This window comes from Lethenteron reissneri, chromosome 14, assembly GCF_015708825.2.
Source record: "Lethenteron reissneri isolate LAM-NWPU_2019-01 chromosome 14, ASM1570882v1, whole genome shotgun sequence".
In the NCBI taxonomy this organism is placed as follows: domain Eukaryota; kingdom Metazoa; phylum Chordata; class Hyperoartia; order Petromyzontiformes; family Petromyzontidae; genus Lethenteron; species Lethenteron reissneri.
This window is the reverse complement of record NC_083792.1, coordinates 10521514-10545400: the sequence shown is the minus strand read 5'-3', so window position 1 is coordinate 10545400 and position 23887 is coordinate 10521514. Positions and strand designations below refer to the sequence as shown.

Sequence of the window (23887 nt, the reverse complement as noted above, 5' to 3'; positions counted from 1 at the left end):
ATGGCGCTTTGAGTGGCAGCTATTTGTTTTCTCTCTCCAGAAAAAAGCGCAACGTGTTTAAGAATTGATTTGGCTGTCAGACTTTCAGAATTTAGTGTCTTCCCTTCTTTCCCTCTACTGTTGTGTAGTCAACGTGGACTAAACCCGTCTCATCATCATCATCACGATCCATGGGCAGATAGGCCGTAGGTGTCCACTGCACATGTCATCATTTGTGTCCACTTTCCTCTGTCTTGTGCCCACTTTCCTGTCTAATTCGTGTGTTATACCCACACGGTCTACATTATTTAGCCCAAAAACACGAATGACGAATCACAGTGGTGGACTTTGAAACCTACTTGTGAAATGAATGACGATCTTCAAGTCACGGTTTAGTTCCAGAGACTGGAAAATGATCATTTGATTTTGCGTGCAAGCCCTGTCATGAACCACACGATAAAGCAACAACAGCGTGGAGCAGTGGCCATGCATTGTGTTGTGAACCCAGCTACCTGCATTTGATTCCCTGCTACGGCGAACATCAGTGGCGAGTGATATGCGAACCAATTTTGGAACCTTCATTCAAAGACAAAGTGGCGTCTGCAAGTAGCTCCGATGAAGGTTAACACCGCACGTGAGGAGGTGGGTGGCCAGCACCACGCCCAGCCGCCGGTCGTCTTTGTCTCCCCAGTGCTCGTGTTTACACACCATACCATCTACTCATTTGAGGTTGAGTCGACCTAGAAGAAACCCAAAACCGGTACATATATATTCGCCACCGATGTTGGCCGTGAGCGGGAATATAACTCGGGTGGGCAGGTTTATAGTGCAGTGCGCTAACCACTACACTAACGCTCCCCATACATCCAAACACGCACGCACGTGGCACTAAAAGCATATATGATATCAAATAGACGATGCTGTATTTGTTGAATATCACGCGGGGTGCGGTGGCTTTGCACACTTTTAAAAGTGGCAAGCAAATACAGCTGCTTCATAGCAAGACGAGATGATCACGCAGAGATGGAGCCGAGTGAATGGCTTCAAAACACAGTCGTACCACGTGGAGCGAACGTGACGTTTGTAGGCAGCGTATGAAGTTGCTGATCGCAGCTGCATTGCTGATTGACATCTATCCGTGTTCATCATTTGTTTATCAAATGCTAAGATGACATCTAATACATTCGCGTAGCCGATTGTGGGTGAGTGAGTGAGCGAGCAAGTGATGCAAATTTTTATGGTTTCTCTCGAAAAGCGGAACTTTGGGCCATCTGAGTTTGATTTCCAGTTCGGGCTAACATCAGTGGCGAGTAATATCCCGGGTGCCTCATTCACCAACCTGCGCAAACTACGGTGGTGAAGTATGGTTAGACAAATTATCATGACCAAACCCGGCGTGGAGAGTGGAGGCCCTCCACCCAGAAGTGGTTTGACAAAGGGCCGGAAATTCCTATTGAATAAACATAGATTATCACATGTGCGTGCCACAGTGGGGAGCACAGTTGGCGCATCTACCAGTCATCTCCGTCAGTTAAACCATGGCAACTGGGTCTGTCCCATGACCCTCCTGCCTGCTAACCTTCTAAACTTCACGAGGCATCGAAGTGCACCGAGCCTGGCACAATCGTCGTGGTGACATCACCGCCACTCAGTGCCGAAATGGCGGTGTGTTGTCGTTTATATGTATGTATGTTGAGCTTCTTTCGCACCGTACGTAGACAACCGTGCTAATCGGAGGTGCGGGAAATATGTATTTATTATTACACGAGTAATGCCCCTGCAATTACGCGGCTGGACAGATCTCCAAAATTGTGCGCTCTCGTTCAAGCACATCGAATCCATATTCCGCGGGACACATTCGTGCACATCACTCACGTACACAATGGAGACGTGACCGCGCGAATGACCGCGGACACGCCAGTTTTTGATGGACACTTACCGACACACGCACTCCGCGATGATTCGAACCCCGACGAATGGCAAATTGTGCCGTTGCGGAATCGGCCAAGGCAATTAGCGCTCTGCCGCGGCCCAATTCGTTATGTGTGGCCACCTAATTTGCATGTCAATTGATTTCGATCCAAAATTCCACCAGCGTGGCTGTACTCGGCGTCAATGTCTAGGACGACATTCACGCGCAAATCGAACCCGACGTTCTCCCATAGTCCTCCTGGGTAAGTGCTGTTAGCGAATGCCTATTAAGGTCAACGCAGCACACAGAGGCGGTGGGGTAGCCATGCACACGAGTGTCCCGTCCGCCTTTGTCTCCCCAGAGCTACTGATGTTCATCATAAACAGAGAGTCATTTTAGGCTCAATCGACCTCTAGTGAGAAAGGCCTACGTCGAGTTCAGGATCTAATTCTCATTGATGTTATACCGTGGCCAGGATGCGAGCTCATACAGCTGACTTTGCAGTGCAGTGATGTGCGTGAAACGTTGGATACGCTGCCCATGCACCTTACACACATGCACACGTAGAAGACAAATACAAACTCATCCCCGTGGAGTCTTTTATTGGACTCTCTCATTGACTGCTCCCAAGTCATCTTAAGGAGCATGCCCCGAATTGAGGTCAATATGATGTGGTGTGGCCATCATCATGCCCGGCCGCAGTTGTACTCATTTAAGGCTGAGTCGACCTAGGGGATGCCGTGGCCGGTTCGGATGCCACTTGCCACTTATTTGTCCGTGACGAGGAATTGGACCCAGTTCGCCGGAATTCTTAAGCGGTACAAGAACCACTTTTGCCACCAATGATAAAATGACACACAGACACCACGTGCGCAATTAAAGGTTCCACATAAAGCCTTCAGCAGGCGGTTGGGGCATGTGCTGTTAGCGAGCACCTATTAAGGCCGGCCCGGCACACAATGGGGGTGGGTGGCCAGCAGCACGCCCGGCCGCCTTTATAAAGTATATACACAACGCAACTGGGTATGTATTTAAGTCTATGTCGACCTAGAGGAGGCCCATGGCCGGTTCAGATATCAATTGCCATTGATGTTATCCATGGCTGGGAGTTCAACTCAGAGAACCGAAATCTTAGCTCAGTGCAGGAACCACTGCGCCACCGATGATACCCTTACACACACACACATGCGCGCATCGATAGGAAGTCTGGCATAGACGCTCACAGAGGTGCGTACAGACACTGAAGACAAAGACCCCCCGTAAAGTCTTCACAGACTGTTGGGGCAAGTGCTGTTAGCGAGCACCTATGAAGGCCGGCACGGCACACGAGGGGGTGGGTGGCCAGCACTACGCACGACCGCCTTTGTCTCCCTAGTAGCGCTGTTTGCACGTATCGCACCAGGTACTCATTTGAGGCTGAGTCGACCTAGGGGAGACTCACGATCGGTTCAACTAATTGTCACTGGTGTGTTGACAATCAGCGGAAAATGAACTCGGGTCGCCGGGTGTCAAGCACAGCGCGCTCACCGCTACACTACGGGATCAGACAGGCGCACACACACAGGCACACACACAGGCACACACACAGACACACACTGCGATAGTGACACAGACAAAAACAAAGATCCCCCACATATCCTGACACAGACGAGTGCTGTCCGAGCACCTATTAAGTCTTGGACGCCTTTATCTCCCCGGGGACTGACACTTTACACACCGCACCAGGTACTGTAGTCATTTAAAGGCTGAGTCCATCGTAGACGGGGAGGAAACCCAGCTGAGATTCAGACATAACTCGCAAGCGACGGTGTCACACGCGGGTGAAAGGGGTGAGCGACACGCTCGTCGCGTAGATAGCGATCAACGGTAATAACATAAGTCATCTCGCGCGAACTTACCCTGAGCCCCGCTTTCTGCGCTGGACACTGCGGCAGCAGGGTGCACAGCATCGCGTACTGAAGCACAACCAGAGACGTCCCTTTCACCATCGCCGCGGAGCTCGCAGGGGGGGCCGTGGCGCAGCAAGCGAAGTCGTCGAGCCCCAACGCCCCGGATTTAGGTGACCGCTCGTGAGTGCCACGGTCAAATGCCCTCCTCCTCTTCCTCCTCCTCTTCCCGAGACCCGCGAGCTCTCTCACTTTGGCCGGACGGCTTTGCAATGAATGGCTTAATTAACACATTCGCCTGCGCTCGAGTTAAGTCGGATAGGTAGCTGGCGGGATGGGAGTATGTTCTTTTAAATGATTGTGTGGGGGGGAGGGGGGCGGACTGGCCTGGAAGTCGTGGCAGATTTATTTATTTAATTGATGTCGGCAGCGATGCTGGGTTCTTCTGCACGGCTCGGGCGCGCCGCAGAAGGGTGCGGTACGAACGCCGCCACGGCGCTTCTATATTGGAGCGGAGTGCCCCTTCGCGACGCTCTGGTAGGGGTGGGAGCGATGTGGGATGGAACTGGGGGGAGGGTGGAGGGATGGTTTGGAAGGAGGGGGGAGGGTGGCTGAATTCGGGGAAGTGGTAGTGGGGGGGGGGGGAGTTATGGTCGAGAGTTTGGTACGGCACGTGGAGATACGTGGGGGTAGAGAGGGATTTAAGAGAGAATAAGCGAGGGGCTACACGGTTGGGGTTAGGGTGGTGCGGAGAGGGGATGGGTGGGCGAGAGGGTTATGGTTGGGGTGCGGAGAGGGGATGGGTGGGAGGGAGGGTGGTTGCTGAGTCTGATGGAGCGCTTGTCGTCTTATACTATCTTGGACACCCGATTTCAATTCCTGCCAATTCCGGGTCCAAACAGCCCATAACTTGACTCAACACAAACGAAGTGGTGTGTTTTTGTTTAATATTTGTAGAAAATATGCGGATAGCATTACCGAACAACTTGATGGATATTCGTTATGCGACTCATTTCTTTGATTTAACTCGACGGAGTCTCGCTCACGAGTCTCTAGGCTCTCTCTTTTTTTATTTTGGAGGGTCCTGCTCCGCTGGCCGTGGCGTTGCTCGCGTGGAGGTCAAGGGGTGCCTTGGTCCGCCTTCACGTCCCACGGTGGCCAAAGCTACGAGCTGGGCCCCCCTCGACAGCCACCACGAGATATCTTGTCAACAACAGTGTAAGAGAACAACGCAATTATTTAAAACACGGTTTCAATTATACTCTTAGTTCTTTCGGTAAAGTCACGTAGGTAAAAAATTGAAATAAAAAAAAATAAAACAATAAAATCACGACGTTTCGGAGGCAACACAAGCTTCCGTCTTCAGGTGAAACTTTGCTGTGACAGTTTCACCTGAAGACGGAAGCTTGTGTTGCCTCCGAAACGTCGTGATTTTATTATTTTGTTTTTATTAATTTTAATTTCATTTTTTACCTACGTGACTTTACCGAAAGAACTAAGAGTATGAATCATTGCAGTCACGAAAGCTTCAAATCTAGAATTAACGGTTTCAATTAGTTTCGATGAAAATAATGTCACGTCCCTTCCGCGTTTCATTTTAATTTAACGACCGATTGCTGCACCCACCCCCTCCGCCCCCCCCCCCCCCCCCCCCCCCCCGAGCTGATAATGTGGTCACGCCACTGACTCGGACTAACTCGGCAGCTTCATGAGTGAGTGGCTGGCTTCTTGTGGCGAGCGCAAACCAAAGAACCTGGAGCAAAAGCCACCACACGTTTCACAGGATAATACTACGTACGGATCGATTCAGTGAAGTGCGTACGTTTTTATATAACGCGCGTCTCTTTACAACCGAGGCTTAATCCTGTTGCTGCACCGCCATCTCTTGACCACCAGTGAGGTGGCCAGGAGATGGCGATAAAGTTCTTGCAAAACTCATTGTTTTAGCATTCATAATTAATAAAGGGGGGGGGGGGGTTAGATCGCGTAAATATAAATGTGTCGTTAACCCACCACCACCCGACACAGCCATTCATTCAGGGTTTGTCACGTAAACAAAACGTGCCAATTGGTGACTACTTCGGCACACCGGCGGTGTGTTGGAGGGTCACCCCACGACAATTTGAGTTCCGTCACGTGTCGCTGATGATTTCAACAACCAGCTTCATCAGGCGATTTTCCAAGACGTGTACACGCAGTCTGCCTGCGTTGAACTCCACGGCGTGCGCTTTATTAACGGGGTTGGCGAATCACACTGAGACCATGAGCTTGGGACGTCCATACTTTAAAAGCAAATAAAGTTCGCCGCATGGTGTAGTACAGCAAGTAGGTTGTCCATCTCTTAATGTGTACGGCGATTTTGGTGTGCAGCGGTTTGGCTCGTATATACAGTACTTTAGGCTTTTCGAGTACTGGTGGTCACGGGGATATTTCTCCGGGTCCTACGGCTTTCGCCCCCTCCACGTTTACAATCAACGTGCGTTTAGAGTATTTGGCTTATAGAAATCTCCACGTGATAAGCTACTTCGTTGAGTTATCAATTGTGGCCAAGTCGCTTCTGAAAAATAGACCTCAGTGGGGCTTACTTTGTAAAATGAAAGTAAATAAAATACGATGTTCTACTCAGTGGCCGGTGTTCGATATGGGGACGTCGGTCACACATCCCAACCGGTGTACAGCCCCTGGTAAAGGTGGTGGCTGCTGAGCATGCCTGCAGAACCACCGCCGTGGAGGCGGAGGAGTTGTTGGGATCGCAACATTGTTGCAAAACTCGAGGTGCCATACCCTGGCTTGCCATGAGGCGGCGGTAGAGCAAACGTGGACTCTATCATAGCGGACGTGCGCAGATGGAACAGATGGCGTTGTTTGCCCCTCGTAGGCGTGGGTTTTCTCCCACCTTAATGAGGTTCGCCAAACGTCCCAAGTTAGGGCCACAGAACTCTGGCAGTTGTTGGTAGTGCCGGTTCGGGTTGCCTTCCAGCTCGTCTGTGATTTAAACGAGACAACTATGAACTCAACTATATATTTATTTTCTTGGTTCTTTCGGTAAAGTCGTAGAAGGGAAGTAATAAAATAATAAAAATAAAACATAATAGAAAGAACCAAGAAGATGAATCCCTGCAGTCACGAAAGCTTTAAAACGAAATGTATATATTTATTATTTTACCAGGTAAGACTCACTGAGCTGCGGAGTTCTTTTTTCAGAAGCGACCTCGCCACAAATGATAGCTAAACGAAGTGGCTTATCACCTGGACATTTATAGCAGGCAAGGTACGCTCCACTCATGTTTAGAAAATGTGGAGGGAAAACCCCGGAGGTCTCGGAGAAAAATCCACGCGACCACGGGGAGAAAGTACAAACTCCAAATAGACAGCAGGCGTCAGCGTCGGCAGGATCCAACCCACGATCTCCTGTAGACCAGGCGAGGTAGTTAACATTTTGCCAACGATGTGCCTCGCCTGCGAAGCTTCTTGGACGTGCATGCATTACAACTTTAGAACTCTTTTTTTTTATTAAAATCTATTCATGACTGGATGAGATCAGTTCTAGATTTGAAGCTTTCGTGACTGTAAGGATTCATACTCTTAGGTTTTTTCGGTCAAGTCACGTAGGAAAATAAATAAATAAATACAAACAAATAATAGAAGAAATCATAAAATAAAATAATAAATCACGACGTTTCGGAGGCAACACAAGCTTGTGTTATTATTTCTCCTATTATTTGTTATTGTTTATTTTTATTATGAATTTTTTACCTACGTGACTTTACCGAAAAAACCTAAGAGTATGGATGAGATCAGCCCCACGACCGTGCATGGCATGGGGTTTATTTGACCATTCCTCGCCACGTGAATGAAGGCGCGGAGTTTAGACGTTGAAGCATCATCATGGTGCAGCGATGCCTCTTGGTGCTGGGCCCTCTGTGGACATTGTAGTTTGTTGTCCTTCCCCCACACTTTTTTTGGCTACGTACGGTGCGATAGAAGTTCAACATACAAGCCCGCAGAAGCGTACAGCGTCCGTTCTGTGTATAGTGGTCGCCAAATTTTTGCACGAGCCATGCTCAAACCTGCTTAGCTTCCGAGAACTGACGAGTTCGGGCGCGTTCCGGATGATTTGGTCGTCCAGCAATCGTCGCTGGCTAGTCAGCTAGCTGCACCTTCCTGACACAATTAGCACGAGACTCACCGAGGCTCTCCCTTGTGTTAGAAATGCCTCGGTCCGAGTGAGGCTCTGACTGATGCATAGCGTGCAAGAAAACAAATGCGGCTGCCCGTCGAAGTTGTTGGCCTCGTGCGAGCGGAACGGTCAAGAGGCCACGCTGGATATTTTTTTATTATTATTACACGATTTTATTTAACTCACTCTGTCTGTTTTTGTTGTCGTTGTTGTTGTATCGTCAAATCCTGTAACTCAATTTTAACCCACTTCCCAATGTGGTAGCGACTACAAACTTGGTATACTTATGTCATTCTGATGACAATACCATATTCTATCATACAAAATAAATAAAAACATCAATTTTATAATATTATTTTTTATATGTGATGTTTCGGCTTGGGTCTAATTGTCCACGGTAAACTCACGTTGGCTGTAATTGGCCATGGTCCCTTACATTATGGAAAAATTCGGGGCCACTTACTGTAGTCGTGGAGTTCTTCCAATAATAGTACGGTACATTTCATTAAAGCGTGTTTACATTTTTTATTTTTTAATATTACTTGTTTAAAAATCCGCCTCTGAGTTGCCGTCACGTCTGGAGTGCGCTTGCCCGAGGGCCCTTTTCACCGAGCCCAGGACGAGCTCCTTTAAACAACAAACCGAATAGGATGTACTGTGTGTGTATGTTTAACTTCTTTCGCACCGTATGTAGCAAACCGTGCTAATCTGATGTGCGGGGGAAGGACAACAAACGAAACACAGTAAGAGCAGTTCTAAAGGAATACAATTTCAATATAGATTTAAAACTGCATAGCACCCGTGGCTTCCGAATATCGGAAGGAAGAGCGTTCCAGACGGCCGTAGACGAGCATCTGAATACATGTGGCATGAAGAATGGCCATTGTTCGAAGCGTCACCTTTTATAGATTTTTTTCCCTTTCAAGGCCACAGTGTTATTATTGATGAATGCGTTGTTGTTGTTCTTGTTATTTGCATGTGTTTGCGACACTGTCAAAGCAGCAGCAGCATCGCCAAATAATCACTAAATAATTAGCTTCCCAAGACAGAATTGTTTCTTTATAAAGCCTTTGTCGGTGTCGTGTGCTGTGATTTACGCATTATTATTATTTTAGAGTATGTTCCTGATTACAACTGTGATATGATGGAATTAGTTCCCGTGTTAATTATTTAAACGTACAACTAATTCACTCTGTCCAAAATTGCATTTATTTAAACTTGACAATTTATACATTTACACTTATATAATTGTATCCCATTCACAAGCAGAACATCATTTTACGTGCACATTTGCACGTCTCGCTACGACGCACACACACAATTATTGAGTTATCGTTTTGGAACAGAAACGTAATTTGCCGATGCAATGTTTAGTAAAAATGTTTAAAGAGATGGCGTTGGAAGTGGTGAACAGGCCTAGACATGAATTCGCACCCACTTAATTATGAACCCTCTCTTATAAATTAACAATAATTGTACTGTTGATTTATTTGAAAGGTGCTTGTCATTCCACATACATAATCAGTGCAAGCAAGGATTAGCAATAGACAAAAGGTTTATATTTCCAAAATACAAGTTTGCTTATTTGAGATGACATATCCGATTAACACAGTTGGCTACGGAGGTGTTATTTTCTTTGAATCTATCTCCGTGACTTTACCGAAAGACCCAAATAATAGGTGCAAAACAAGTTCAACATACACGTACATACAGATGGCGTGCCCCAACCTGGAGAGTGGGCAAACACATTTAGTGCAGTGATAGGTTGACGGACAGCTGAATTATATTTCTCGAATCATAATTCTACAATTGTTTATGTATTGGATTTTTTTAATCATCACAATTCTGATGTGATTGGTACGTAATTCGTTTAACTTGACAACATAACTTAGTACAATGACGAGTCCCGATGTAAATGTTGCCTTCATGTTTACATCGTCACGACAGCAGTCCTGTGTCCATACATAAAGAGTGAGGTTTCAGTAGATTTATAATATTGTCGAGGGATTGGAATGTAACCAATTGTACTCCAAGGTGTGGTGGCCAACGCTTGTGATCTAGCAGCTCAGAGATAAGGTTGATGGATCACATAGCGATGTATCCATTATCTTGCGTGATGCCCACATACAGGGTTATGAGTTAATGCCTGTAGGAGGAGATACAGAAAATAACTTTCTATCAAGGCGCTCTTTTTCCCCCCTCCAACCCAGCTTAAATATACGCTCCAAGCTTGGTGGTGTTTCATTCTTCACCTGAGGACGGCTGCTTGCGTTGTGGCCGAAACGTCGTGAGAATTATTTTATTATGTTTTATTTTTATTATTTTATTACTTCCCTTCTACGTGACTTTACCGAAAGAACCAAGAAGATGGACTTTCTGCCTGTTGAGTGCCTTATTTGGATATTTTGTGGGCGTTCTAGTATGCAAGCAATATTAAATTGCTCAAGAAAAGTAGATAAATATGCCAAGTTTGGTCCTCCTGAAGCCATTTTCAGATCCCGTGATGATTTCCTGAGCAAACTATAATCGTATCTGAGCCAGATCTCATCAATCTATCGTGGATATGATGCCATTTTATTCGTAAAAAAAATCATAAGCTTCTCCCGACCTGTATTTCTCTTTGATCAGTGTAGCATTTCAACCTATTCTCGAATTAGTTCAAGGGTCCTTGTCAGATATCACTTGTCAAATTCATTACAAAGTGACAATGATGGTACCTATTTTCTTGAATGATCCCCAGATACAGTATATACAATGTTAACTTGACCTTTATCGGCCAGGTGGTGTAACAATGGATGATTCAGGCCCTTTTGCTGGATTGCTTGATTGTATCATAGCACAACGGGCAACATACGTGCATGTTGAGTACAATGGCGACATTGGCATTATCTGGCGAATTGATTTTAATGCTGCAGACACTGTCCTCTCGCATGTATCCTAATGAGATACAGGTGATACCTGGGGATACATAGACCACGAAGAAGTCAGCTTTGGGCCAGGTTAAGTGCAGGTTATAAGGTACCGTCTCCACAAGGTTCCTGTCAAGAGCCCTCAAGGGAGGTCAATACCCCCAGAGGGTTGTTACAGTTTCCTCTCCAGCCCGGCAGATTAAGGCTCAGACCCTTTGTAAGGTCTCCTTAGGGCCATTTGAGTGCACGGTGAACAGCGGACACAGCGGCTCTGCTTGCCTTTTCATTGCAATTAACACCCAAGGTTCCATGCGTGGGTATTCCAGTTATCGTTTGCAAATTGTCCAAAAAGGAAGAAAACATAATAGGCCACAGATTTGATCTATGTGCTAAGGAGGAGGAACAACATTTGAAGTGACGCCTATTATATGTTCTTTTCTATTTTAGGGCAATGCCATTAACGAATGTGTGTGTTGAGGTTTTTTTTATTGTGCCTGTGGACTACTGCAAATGCGGCATCACAAACATGTTTTAAACTTTGCAGAGATATAATGGAAATATCAAAAATGTAATCCGTCATATTCAGCAATAAAAGGTTTGCATGACTGGGTAATTACACATTTGCATTTATGTTGAGTACTTATCTTCTATTTTATATATTTGCACATGTCGTTGTATGTACATTGAACTTATTATTTTATTGCAAGTGTAAATGGATAATTATGATAGACGGGACTTAAAAGTAAGCCTATTAACTTAAATAAAAATCAGTGTGTATCATTTCCTACAGTATCTTCTCATAAATATGAAGTCATGTTTTCCCACTTAACATATGGTATCGAAGCCGAGGTTATATTTAATACAAGAATGTAATTTGACGTTTACAATTGCAGCAAAAATCTTGTCGATAATGGCATAAGCACCTCTGATTAGCATGGTTGGCTACGTACGGTGCGAAAGAAGTTAAACTACATACTTAAGGAAACTGAAACTCAGTTTTGTCAAACTTAATTTCACAAGTTGAATCAAGTAGCAAGAGCGATAGAACTTAATAGGTTTGAGAGACCGATGTTTATACCACAAATTAGTCACGAAAACCTTCTTAAGCTGTTGGGGGGAAGAACGTGTCATCACACAACATGATTTTCTTTAATTAATTTCACAACGGCCAACTCGTTAAAACATTTTTCTTCGCATCTTACGACCACCACGACTCTTTCCACCAAACTCGCGGGCGTAGATATATCTTTTTCCCACCGCGGAAGAAAAGAACACATGTTCACGAAAGTCTGCTGTGCGTATAGTTAGCAGAGATCTCATTGAAATCCCTCGGACGGAGGGAGCACCAGCCTCTCAAAATAAGCCCTCTCCATACGGGGTGGGTGGAGGGGGGCCCCGAGGAGACGGCGGCTGAAAAGATCGCCCCTTTCTGTCCCCCACACCTGCGTCTTTCACCGCCTCCGACTGTTTACAGATTGTCACAAGGAATTATTCTTCCCATTACGAGGCGTCAGCATTCGCCGCACCGGGGTCCGGCAAGGCGCTCTTGTTTGGCCGGGTAATTGCACATTCACGCCGTATTGAGCAGCCCATGAAAGGCTGCGACCGCCGCATGAACTCCCCCCACCACCACCACCACCACCCCCACCAGCATTTTTGTATTCAGCAACGAAACACAAAAAAAAGAGGGGAGAAGCGAAGGGTTGTGGGAGGTATACGTATGGATGGATGGATGGGGGGGCATTGGCCGTCTTGGGTTGATGGGGGCCGGGTGGGGTGGCGAGGAGGGGTCGGGGGGGGGGTGCAGGTGTTCGCTTGCCCCCCTGTAGAGGTGGAATAACTAAGAGGGTACCCATTGTAGGCCGGCAGAGTGTACCCAAGATGACACGCCGAGGCGGGAGTGATTGGGCAGTGGTGGGGGGAGAGATGCTATTGTTTACTTGTTAACTTGTGTGATTGTTACATTTGTTGTGTGTGTCTTTCATCCACGGCAATATTTACATACAGCACTTGCAAATTATAGATTGGCGTTGTTAAGCGGATCATATAATAAAGTTTTAAAGAAAAAATAATTACACCGTTGTATGTTTGTATGCTAAGAACAATATATATACATAATTTTTAATTAGTTTCCATCAAATAGGTTAGGAAGTGACTGTGTATGATTCATAACTGTAGCTGTTATTAGTTTGGGTACATAATGCCCCTTGTTCAGCCAGAAATCCTCAATTAGTCTGAAGATTTGTTTTCAATCTGATGTATGCGTAATATCATGAAAGTTTATTTGTCTTTTTGGAACAATTTTTTTTAGTTAAACTATGAATACCAAACATTTTTAATACAGCTTATAAATTGCAATTGGACACTGACAATGTGTGATATACTCACGTGAGACATATACTGTTTTCCTACACATCTTTTAGTGTTAATCTATTTTAATTAACGTCTTTCAAATCCAGCAGTGGGCAACACGTAGCATCTAGGTCACGTCCTTAAAGAGAAACGTTTCGCAGCCTGAACTTGCACAGTCGCTTACTGTGGAACCAAGGACCGCTTTTACTTCACAACTTGGACAACGGGCACTGTGTGTGCTGGCCCTCTTGGTGGCATCTGAAACGGGACGCAATCGTTATGACTGAAGAGGCTTGGCAGGCGTTTGAGAGAAGTGTTTGGAGGATGGGGGGAAAGGGGGTGACTGGGGTGAAGAGAGCGGAGGGGTTGGCTGAGCGATTCTAGAAATAATAAGGCTCTGGGGGTCTCAAAATTCACACGCTCTTGAAAGGCGGGTTTAAAACGATCATTATTTAATTGTTCCATGAAAGTAAGGGGAGAGAGGGGGGGTTTACGTGCAAACGAAAGGCGTAATTCTTGGCCGAGTGTGGCGTCCACTGATCTGGAAATACAATCATGCTCTCTCTATCTGTGCACATTCATTAAAAAAAACAACTAACATTGATACTAAATTGATGATAATTTTGAAGGTGAATGATAGCCTGCATGGCTTGTTTAACTAAGAGCTTGGGTTAAGGTTATACCATACAATAACAGAGCCATTGACCCTATAATTGCAAACAATAGGTTTTTGATTTACAGAGTGAACAATAAATAATGAAAAAGGCCAGCCAAAACTATTAACAATCACCCCAAACTCTTAACTTTTCACATACCACAGTTCTAATTTAATTATATACTGTACACTGCTTTAAAAAAACTAACTTACGTTCACTGTATATATTTGAATTCACGATGTAACCCATATTTTTTATGTTATGGAGGATACTCTTTGTTTTTATTCGGTAAAGTCACGTAGGTAAAATACAATTAAATTAAATAAAAATGAAAATGTTGTTGTTTCATTTTTATTGTATGGATTCTTGCAGTCACAAAAACTTCAAATCTATAATTAAGTTATGGAGGATATATTGACCACTCCGATTGATATACGCACAAGGCTAACATCAGTGGTGTGTGATATTTCAACTGGCGCTAATCAATTGGCATTGGTGAAGTATTGGCAATTAATCCAGCAGTGGTTTACCAAAAGGGCTTCACGTGATCAGTTGTAGATAACTCCACAATAAGTTTTCGACAAATACCTGAAGCGAAAACGAATTATCTGGTGAACTGTTACAACTCGGGGTGGACACGGTGGGTGTGATATTATCTTTCTTGCCTGGTAGGCAGTCGAGGGTTCAATCACTGACCCTGACGCCTGCTGTATATTTGGAGTTTGCATGGTCTCTTTCGTCTGGATTTTTTTCTCCTGGTCCTCCGGTGTTCCCTTCAGATTTATAAACGTGCGTTTAGATGATTTTTTAGCTGTCATACATTTCAACACGATAAGCCACTTCGTTCAGCTATCATTTATGGCCAGATCGCTTTTTAAAAAAAAGAAGCCAATATCTGCGTAGACTTTACCTAGTGAAACATTTTTTTCCCCAAGTAATTTACTCACCTCTCCCATACGTTGCCCTCCTATCATGTTTTCGCATCGTTTTACCGTCGTAACTTTCCAGCCTGCCTTCCCCCCACCCCCCACCCAATTTCCCCAAACGTCTGTGAAAAAGCGCTTGGAAGCTCATCGGATTTCCTCCGTTGCGACCCACAACATCACGACATTTCGCATCGTACACAGTGCTGTCCATCACGCGTGGCATTTGCCACCTGCGAATCTCATCCGCAAGAGGGCGCAAGCCCCACACATCACGACACACACACAGAGAGAGAGAGGCGAGGGAGGGGAGGGCACACACACACACAGGAGGAGGAGGAAGAGGAGGAGGAGGAGAGAAGCCCAGAGGAAGCGGAGGAGGGAGGAGGAGGAGGCTTGACAATGGCCTCCAGGAAGGCGGGCACCCGGCTCGAGTTGGAGATAGAGCGCTGCCGTGGCGAGTGTCAGTGGGACAGGATCCCAGAGCTCGTCAAACAGTTCTCAGGGAAACTCATCGCGTCTGGTACAGCCCCGAACACTAAACCACAACCACCAGCGATGTCTGTCTGCGGCCTGTGTGTGTGTGTCTGAGTTGTTGTGTTGTGTGACCGGCCTCTCTGTTACTCTCACGGCTGCCTGTGTCGCTCTTGTGTACGGCTGGCCTAGCAGCTTCTCTGTCCACATTGCCTCCTTGATAGCCGAACAGGCCTCTGGTTTCTTGCATTCTCTCTGCCTCTGTTATTTTCCGACTGCTCCCCCCCCCTTCCCCCATGTCTCTCTGTGTGTATCACTGTGACACACCAGGCCTCCTTCCCAGTGGACACAGCCTCTCTGCATGTCCGGCCCCTGTCTGTCTTGTTAGTCTAACCGGCTTCTGTGTGCCTCTCCTTATACAACAATTCGACCGGCCTCCCTGTCTTGACATTGCGTCTTAATGTCTGTCTCACTGACCTCCCGATCTCCATCTGCCTGTATGTCCCATCACCAGATCTTCTCCTTGTCTCACAGGCTGTCCGCTCAACTTGCTGTGCCATTGCCAATTCGCTGTCGTTCTCCAAGTCCATTCTCCCTCCCACTCCCTTGTCCTTGTAGGTCGGTCTGCCATTATAATCCCATCCATGCCTGTCATCATCACCACTGGTCTGTCTGTGCTGTTGCTTTCCCTACCGGTCTTCTCGTGCCATGCCCCCGGCTTGCATTGGCTGCCCTATCGACTCGAGGCTTGCCATTCATTCCTTCACATTTCTTCAACGTACTTGTCCCTTGCTCCATCTGTCCCCTATCTCCATCTGCCCCACCTTTCAGCACTTTCCACGCCGAATTCCCCATAATGCTCTATGTACCTTTCCCTTGTATCCAGCGTAGATCCCTGATCATAATATACCTGCATCGAAAGCTTCAACATTTCTCAATTTAGAGTTATTTGGCCGCGATACATTTCCACGCGATGAGCCACTTTGTTGAGCCATCGTTTGTGGCCAGGTCGCTTTTGAAAAAGAGCTTTACCTGGTAAAATAAAATTAGTTTAGTTTTCAGTTTCAGTACATCTGCTCTTCCATAATCCCGCCAGACCTGCCCTCCCACCCTCCTCCAACCACACGTGGCCTTCTGTTGTCATTACCCTCCTTTCTAGTTTGACATTGACAATGCCCTTTCCTCCTGGACTGCGCTCTTCACCGTCTTGGATTTCTATTTTTGGTGACGCCTATAACCCTGCAAGCGATGAGTTACCTTATCTACACATCTCCACCTTCGATATCTCTGCCCTCAGAGACTCCCCTATTTTCCTACAGTCTGGGACATTCCACAAATGCGTTTTTCATTAAAATATATATATATATATTTAAGAGGTAATGTCTGTCCCAGTTCCAACCTTTTTTTTTAAATCACAAAGCCTGCCCAAGTACATCGACGTAACATTGATGAGCTCTACTCCACAGGAGGTCACGCTGCCTCCTTGCTCATTCGCACGGCATATTTAAGCCGGGTGTTCCAAGCCTGTGCTTACGAAGTTCTCCCTCTGGCTATGTATGCCAGGTATCTTTTTCAAAAGTATTTTATTTATGCGATCACAAGTAATCTTATTTGCCGAGAAATCCTTTCCCAGCCCCCTTTTTGATTTATTTATTTTTCATTCAACGTCTTGAGATAAGGTTGCATTTAGACTTTTAAAAAAATTAATTTAAATTAATTGTTTTGGTATTTTAAGAGGGCAATAATCTATCGATGTATTGAATAAATTGATTATTGTGCTCACAATGGTTGCATCGAATTGTTAATTGGAAAGGCCATGATTTGCAATGTATGCAAAACATGTGGGTGATAGACTAATGTTACTGTTTGACTAATGGGAACAAAACTGTGAAAATTATATGGAAAGAGAATTTCTACAAATTAAAATGAGATGCCGAAAACAAAGACAAAAATAAGTAGTTCTGGGATTCAGTTAGATCCCCGAATGATGACAATTCATTCAATTGTTCTGGAGGTAAATCGTTAAAAGCTTGGTATTTGTAACCAGATAAGTTGTCCATTTAGGGCTACATTGTCAGCAGAGGGCAGTACAGCAAATTATATTGTACTGCACTATGCGCACGCCTCTGCTTCCCGCCTTCATCAACCAATACTGACAAGCGTGGCGAAATACATGGATATGATCTCATCTAGTAGTAAATTGATATCAGGACTATGCCATCTCCAAGTACCCATTCAGATACCTCCATTCGGTGTTTAACCACCCTAAGTATTTCAGGTCAAAACACTCCTCTTTCGGCCTGTTTCCTCTGCTCTTACCAGAAATTCCCTCTCATCTTGCTCAAATTCAATACACGTATTAACGCATTTACTACACCTTCGTTAAGTGCTGTTTGTTGCTGTTTGCTTAGTATTTTGGGATGTTGTGCCTGTGCTCAGCAATCGTGATAAACAGAGTGAGCTGGTGTGCCCTCTGTGCGACGTGGCGAGCAGACGATGCAGTCGAACTCTTTCTCGGGGAGGCCCTGCTGGAGCAGCATCTCAAAGAGTTCCCGCTCAAGGCTGGGTCCTCGCCCAGGGCTTCAGGGGCCAAGCTCACGGAGGCCAAGAAACATCTCACAGATGTCCTTAACAAGGGCAATCTGAAGGTAGCCGAAAGGTGGCATCGAGGCCGTTGGACCCCCCCAATGGCAGTTGTCCCTGTGCAGTACAAGGTGTAGGCAGCAACGAATTGCAAATGGGCATTTGTCCGTTTGCAGGGGGCGACGCTGGCATATTTTTTGTTCCTCATTGATTAATTTGCCAGTCATTTATCAAAGTTGGACTATGACGCTCGCACATTTGGCCGGCGTTCAAATAATGTTACTGGATTTCCGAGCGTCCAGTGTGAAGTATTTACGGTGAGCACACCAGCGATATTAACCAGGGCGGCCGCTGAGCTCGTTCCAAGTAGCAAATGCAACACCGGTTCGTGGGGCATGCTTGAGTCTGTAAGCGCTTATTTACAGATTAAGTGGATCGTATGCGAGTGATACACGCAGGCAAATAAGAACATTCATTTGGGACCGTGGTAATCTAATTTTAACCCCAAATGTTGACAATCGAATCGTAACGGAGTGAATCATTAAAGGTATAATGAACAATAAAAGTTAACAAAAAAATAAATGTACCACAACACCCACAACTCAGAAATAAAACAAGCGGTGTGTTAGATGAATTCTCATTTTTACTTTTTATTTTGAAAAAACCCTCAAAGGGCCATGCATTGGAGTGTTTTGCCAGTTATAATTTTTAATTAGCTTTGGGTCGAAGCTAAAATACGCAGATAAATCTGACTCATGAAGGGATTATGCTCATCTCCACGCATATATTCAAGAATTATTTTCTGTACTGCTATCTCCTGGCCACCACCCAGTCCGTGGCTGGTATTCCCACTAACCAGGCTTAACTTTGCTTAGCTTCTGGGATCTGATGAGATTGGGCAGGTTGTGGCTGATTTTGTCATAAGCATATGATGCGGTCTGTGTGTAAACTTTTTTTTTTCTTAGAATTCCCCTGTCTTTCCACATGCAAAACAATCCAAATGGAATTGTGGAAAAAAAAGATACCAACAGGCTTACTCAATACTTTTGTGGATGTTGACCCAATATACTTGCTTGGCTTGCTTAAAATCGTGTTGCGGTACTAGGTGAGGCTTTTGTGGCAAACGCTGTCAATTTTAACATAGCATTTGATACGACTGCTTCGTTAGAATTTCACCGCAAACCACACTTTATGAAACGAGGTCTTAAAGATAAATTCCATACGGAGGTTCAAATGGTCACTTTATTGGCCACTTAAATGGCAGAGGTCAATTTAGAGTTTAAAAAGCTATCATTTTACGAACATAATTGACTCAACATTTTTTTACAATTTATTGTGAAACTTTGTACCTTTTATCATGCATAAGCCCTGATTTCATAATTATTATTTGATCATTTATCACTGCGTAATGAGAAAATGAATTCATGATTTAATGCACTGCACCAAGTGGCTAATGTAGCGTGTACATCACATTGCACACAAGGGGGCAGTACTGTATAAGTGCCCAATAATTTGGATTGATGCAAACACTGCCACACCATATAATGTACAGTACAGCCCTTTTATCAATCCACTGCTGGATGAACGCTGCAACGCCCTTGTGGTTAAAGTGGTTGTTTAACCATACTTTGCTTTGCTTGGTTAAGAGGGGGTCCCTGTTCATGTACCACACGCTCACTGTTTGTTCACCATGGTTGAGAATCCCACTCGGATCCCAGCGTGCGTCTGGAAATGCGAGAGAAATTTGAGGCTAAATATTCAGGGTACAAATATCTCAAGCGTTGACCTATGCTGGGTGTAGACTTAACTTTGCAAACCTTACAACACTAGACACTAAGCAATAGAGAAATCGGCAAACCCAACCATGTATCAAATACGGTGTGGAGGACCAAGCATATTTATATTTTACATTAATGTAGATGTAGTTGAAAGGATCTTTAACATTGATTAGTATCGATTATTATGCTCATGATAGATGCACAAAATCAAACTCCTAATATTTGATTATTTACAGTTTTGGCAAATTTGTAGTAATGCACGTTAAGGATATGAGTGAACATGTTTGTACAGATGACCCAGGACAAACAGGATGAACATTACAAATGGGATGGTAAAAACGAGATTTAAAAATTTATTCTGACTCATCACAATATGTCATCATAGCCAAAGCCATTGATGCCACCACACTTTGCCAATGCTTTCTGTCCTCTGCCAGATTTCTGTAGCTGCTGCACAGTAGACACGCAACCTTCAAGTTGTCCGAACAAAAACTCACCATCTGACCTTAGGTCTTTCCCTTCGTCACCGAACTCGCGAAAACCATGCCATATTCTGGGTGATTGGCCTTGTCTCATGCCTGAATCTGTCTTTGGCCAGCCCGAGATGACACAGGAGGCAATGATCATCCTGGGCAAGCTGTTGTACCTGGAGGGCTCTTACAAGGATGCGCTTGGTATGTACGTGCGCGCTGGCCTGGACGACCTCACCCTCATCGGCACGCCCGTCTACAAGATCCGCATCATTGCCGAGGCCTACGCCATTCGAGGTGCCACCCCCTTCCTCTATCATCGCACCGTGTCTCCCTGCCGCCACTGGCCAACTTTTTTCACACCCCGGTTTATTTTGTCTACAATTATCATATCATGCAAACCCCATGTGCGTCGTTTTAAGTGGGCACAGCTTTCCCGAATTCCGGGTCTCGATACACTCTTGTATGTTACCTTTGTAAGTTGCTGTGGATTTTCAGTAATTAATAAATACATATAATTATTATTTCTCTTCCCAATTACACAACTTGGTAGCCTGCAATAAAACATGGCTACAAAGTGTGGTAGTTGTCACCAGGAAAAGGAGTTTGTGATGGGTGATGGGTGGACACGTATGTAGGATGCAAGAGGACAGCTTACTGATGCAGGCATTGGAGTGGTAACCTGGGAGTGACACTGAAAGCCACAGTGGAGACTGTAAGAACTGACCTTCAAGGCTGTGTGTCAAGTTTACAGCAACTCCAGGGTCTAGCAGAAGAATGGAAGTGATTGTGCTGTGTGGTGGACTAGTTCATGTTGGCCATACTCACTTGACCTTTACCCATTCTCACTTATTTCCGTCGGACAAAATTAGCACCTGAGAGAATGTCCACCAACAAACGTTAATGTTTAAAGCCTAATATGTGAATATTACCTTTGGACAAATGCCACAAATTGTTGGGTTATTTATTAAATGTTTCCCAATTTTGCTCTACATACCATGCGCCAGTGTTTCTCCATCGTCTGTGGCCAAAGCACCTGGAATGCATCCGATCTTGTCAGATGCGACAAGATAAAATATTTGAGCCTGGATGTTGCCGGGATGGGCAACCACCATCTCCCAACAGGCCTTTTGGAAACTTCTGCTGGGCTACGTGATTGGAAGCATAGAAAAAACAATTGTTATACTGCACTTCAGCTTTCCCACGTATATGTATTCACTAACCTGCACTGGCCCAGCACGGTGAATTATATTTCGATTTAAAGCTTTCGTGACTGCAGGGATTCATCTTCTTGGTTCTTTCGGTAAAGTCACGTAGAATGGAAATAATAAAATAAGAAAATAAAATAACATAATAAAATAATATTTTAATATAATAAAATAATATTTTATTATGTTTAATTTTTTATTACTTTATTATTTCCATTCTACGTGACTTTACCGAAAGAACCAAGAAGATGAACCAAGAAGATGGTGAATTATGTTCAAATAACCCCTGTGTCCTGCATGGCGTGGGAAGGCCCTTACCCAACAGTGGATTGGCAAAGGGCTGAAGGGAGTAGTACGCAAGGAGGTTCACGACCTCTTCATGTATGTGGCACCTTTGGTGTGCGGCGTTTTGCCTCGTGTATATGAGGCTTTTCTTCGGGCGAGTCCGTTCATACCCAGTACCTGATAGGTCACACATTCCAACAGTGTACAGCCCTGGGAGGTGGTGGCTGCGCACGCCTGTAATCCAGCACTGTGGAGGCGAGGGTTGGTGGCTCGCATGTTGCTCAACTCCCTTCCTGTGAGTGTCGAGGAGGTTCCGTACCCTGGGTCGCCAGAAGAAGGCGGTACAGCAAAGTGGGGGCTCCTCTCCAATTGTTCCATCTGTATGGGATAGAGTGTTGATCTCTAGCATCCACTAGTACTGGTAGTAACCTCCTGGTTACACCAGCCCACAGGGGATTATTGTGCCCGTCCGTCGTGCAGGGAGGGGCTGGGTGGGGAGGGAGGGGCTGGGGGGGTAGGGTGGGGAGGGGCTGGATGGGGAGGGGCTGGGTGGTGGGGTGGGGATGGGTGGTGGGGTGGGGATGGGTGGGGAGGGGCTGGTCACCCCGTGGTGCCCTTATAAAACTCAACGTTTAGCCTACTCACGCCGGCTTGTGCCCACCCTCACAGTCGGGCATATTTACGGAATACACCATGCTGCCGTTGACCCTGGCCATTGACCGAGCAACCCAACGTTCCTACCAGCTCCCTCCGCAGGAATGTGTTTTTATCTGGATGCTCTGGCTTTCTCTCACATGTATAAACACTCACGAATTGGCTGAAAACATGTGAATATGCATGCACCTCTGTGTGTTGCTGATTGTGCATTATTGCGAAATGCAGTTTGCATCAACGACGCTATCTACAAACACGTATCATCACATGTGCACATGTCCACCATTCTCCTTCAAATTAATTGGTAAGATTTCAGTGAGTGAACATTGGAGGTAGAGTCTGTTCTTGTTCCTATCCGAGTCATGCTCAGTGGTGTGTTTGGACGTGAAATACGGGAAAGCTGTGCCTTGATCTGGAAGGGTTGTCATGTTCACTTGATCACAGTGTGATATGATTTGCCTATAAGCCACGATTGGTACAGCAAAGCCTCTATGCAGCATCCATCTCACAGAGGGCTTCGTTTGCGACTTGTGAGAATTCATAAAATTGACATTTCAAGATAAAATCTTTTGGAATTAAATGATGGCACAGAAAATCGTGATAAGCTAGGAATTTCGTTCATCCGTTTCCAAAATTTCCGCTCCTGAGTTTTGCGTTGTGGGCATTGGATTACTCGTGTTTGCATGTCATCTCTTAAAAGCAGTCTTTGATAAATTATTGTGCCTCAAATACTCGCAGCGTGTGAATGTGTGTGAAGATGATTTGTTTTTTCATTCATATGCATGTGCCTTGCTTATTCGGCTGCGTACAACATAATTAAAATGAAATTACAATTTGTAAAGTAACGGCCTCTGTTAACGCTTCCACTTTGTAGAGGTGGCCGCCAAGTGGCACTCTTGAGCTGCCTTGTATCTGCTTACCGAGCTAGCGGCCTACACCAAGTGTTTACTTCTTCAGTCGGTCTGCACTCGCATTCCCGCCAGTTTAAATAGTTGACCTTTCATTTGATGTATACATAGTGTGGGTGCGCTTGTGATGTGCTGAGCAATAGTGTTTGTATCCAGCTGACGGCCGCGCACTCTGTAAAATTCACGGGTCCCGAGTGCCACCACAACGTTCTGACTGGGAAAGTCTCGCTAGGCCTTGGGTAAAACACGAGTTTGTGTTTTTCAGCGACAGGAATGGGGTACCTTTCTCCGTGAACCCTGAAATCATGCGCTGGATGAATGCCGAGCTCTGTTGTTGTGCTGTTGAGTGTGATTGAACGTTCTCATAAAAATGCTTGTATACATTTAGTTAGCTTAAAAGCCATTCACATTTACTGCTTTCACTCCGTTTCCCTTTTATAGGGCTGCAGCAGAAGGAGGCAGATTTCTGGCAGTAAAATGTTTCCACAACTACTTATGCTGCTTTTCCAAAAATATTTTTTTGCCGGCTTTAAAAAAATATATAATTTGAGAGCCTTTGGAGTTGCCGAGTTAAACCAAATTGTGTTTGGCAGTGACAGACTGCGACACTCGTGTCTGTGCATCACAAGACAACTCACTTTGACCAATTTACAAACATGCCATGAGTGGATAAAGGAGACCACATCACACGAATAATCTCATCCAACAACTGCCATCCAATAGTCTTGAA

General features: G+C 45.3%; 2 protein-coding genes across 9 annotated transcripts in view; one reads left to right on the top strand and one right to left on the bottom strand.

Annotated features, from left to right (window-relative positions):
* Positions 1–4140, bottom strand: part of LOC133342381 (SPARC-related modular calcium-binding protein 1-like) — a 68920-nt gene extending 64780 nt beyond the window's left edge. For all 5 annotated transcript variants that reach the window (XM_061551510.1, XM_061551513.1, XM_061551511.1 and 2 more), the window contains exon 1: positions 3790–4140. In XM_061551510.1, the coding sequence (XP_061407494.1) occupies positions 3790–3879 (90 nt within the window). In that variant the 5' untranslated portion in view covers positions 3880–4140. The remainder of the gene's footprint in view (positions 1–3789) is intronic.
* An 11005-nt stretch (positions 4141–15145) lies between these two features.
* Positions 15146–23887, top strand: part of LOC133342380 (tetratricopeptide repeat protein 7B-like) — a 122749-nt gene continuing 114007 nt past the window's right edge. For all 4 annotated transcript variants that reach the window (XM_061551509.1, XM_061551507.1, XM_061551508.1 and 1 more), the window contains exons 1-3: positions 15146–15320; positions 17765–17919; positions 20231–20399. In XM_061551509.1, coding sequence (XP_061407493.1) covers positions 15200–15320; positions 17765–17919; positions 20231–20399 — 445 coding nt within the window. In that variant the 5' untranslated portion in view covers positions 15146–15199. The remainder of the gene's footprint in view (positions 15321–17764; positions 17920–20230; positions 20400–23887) is intronic.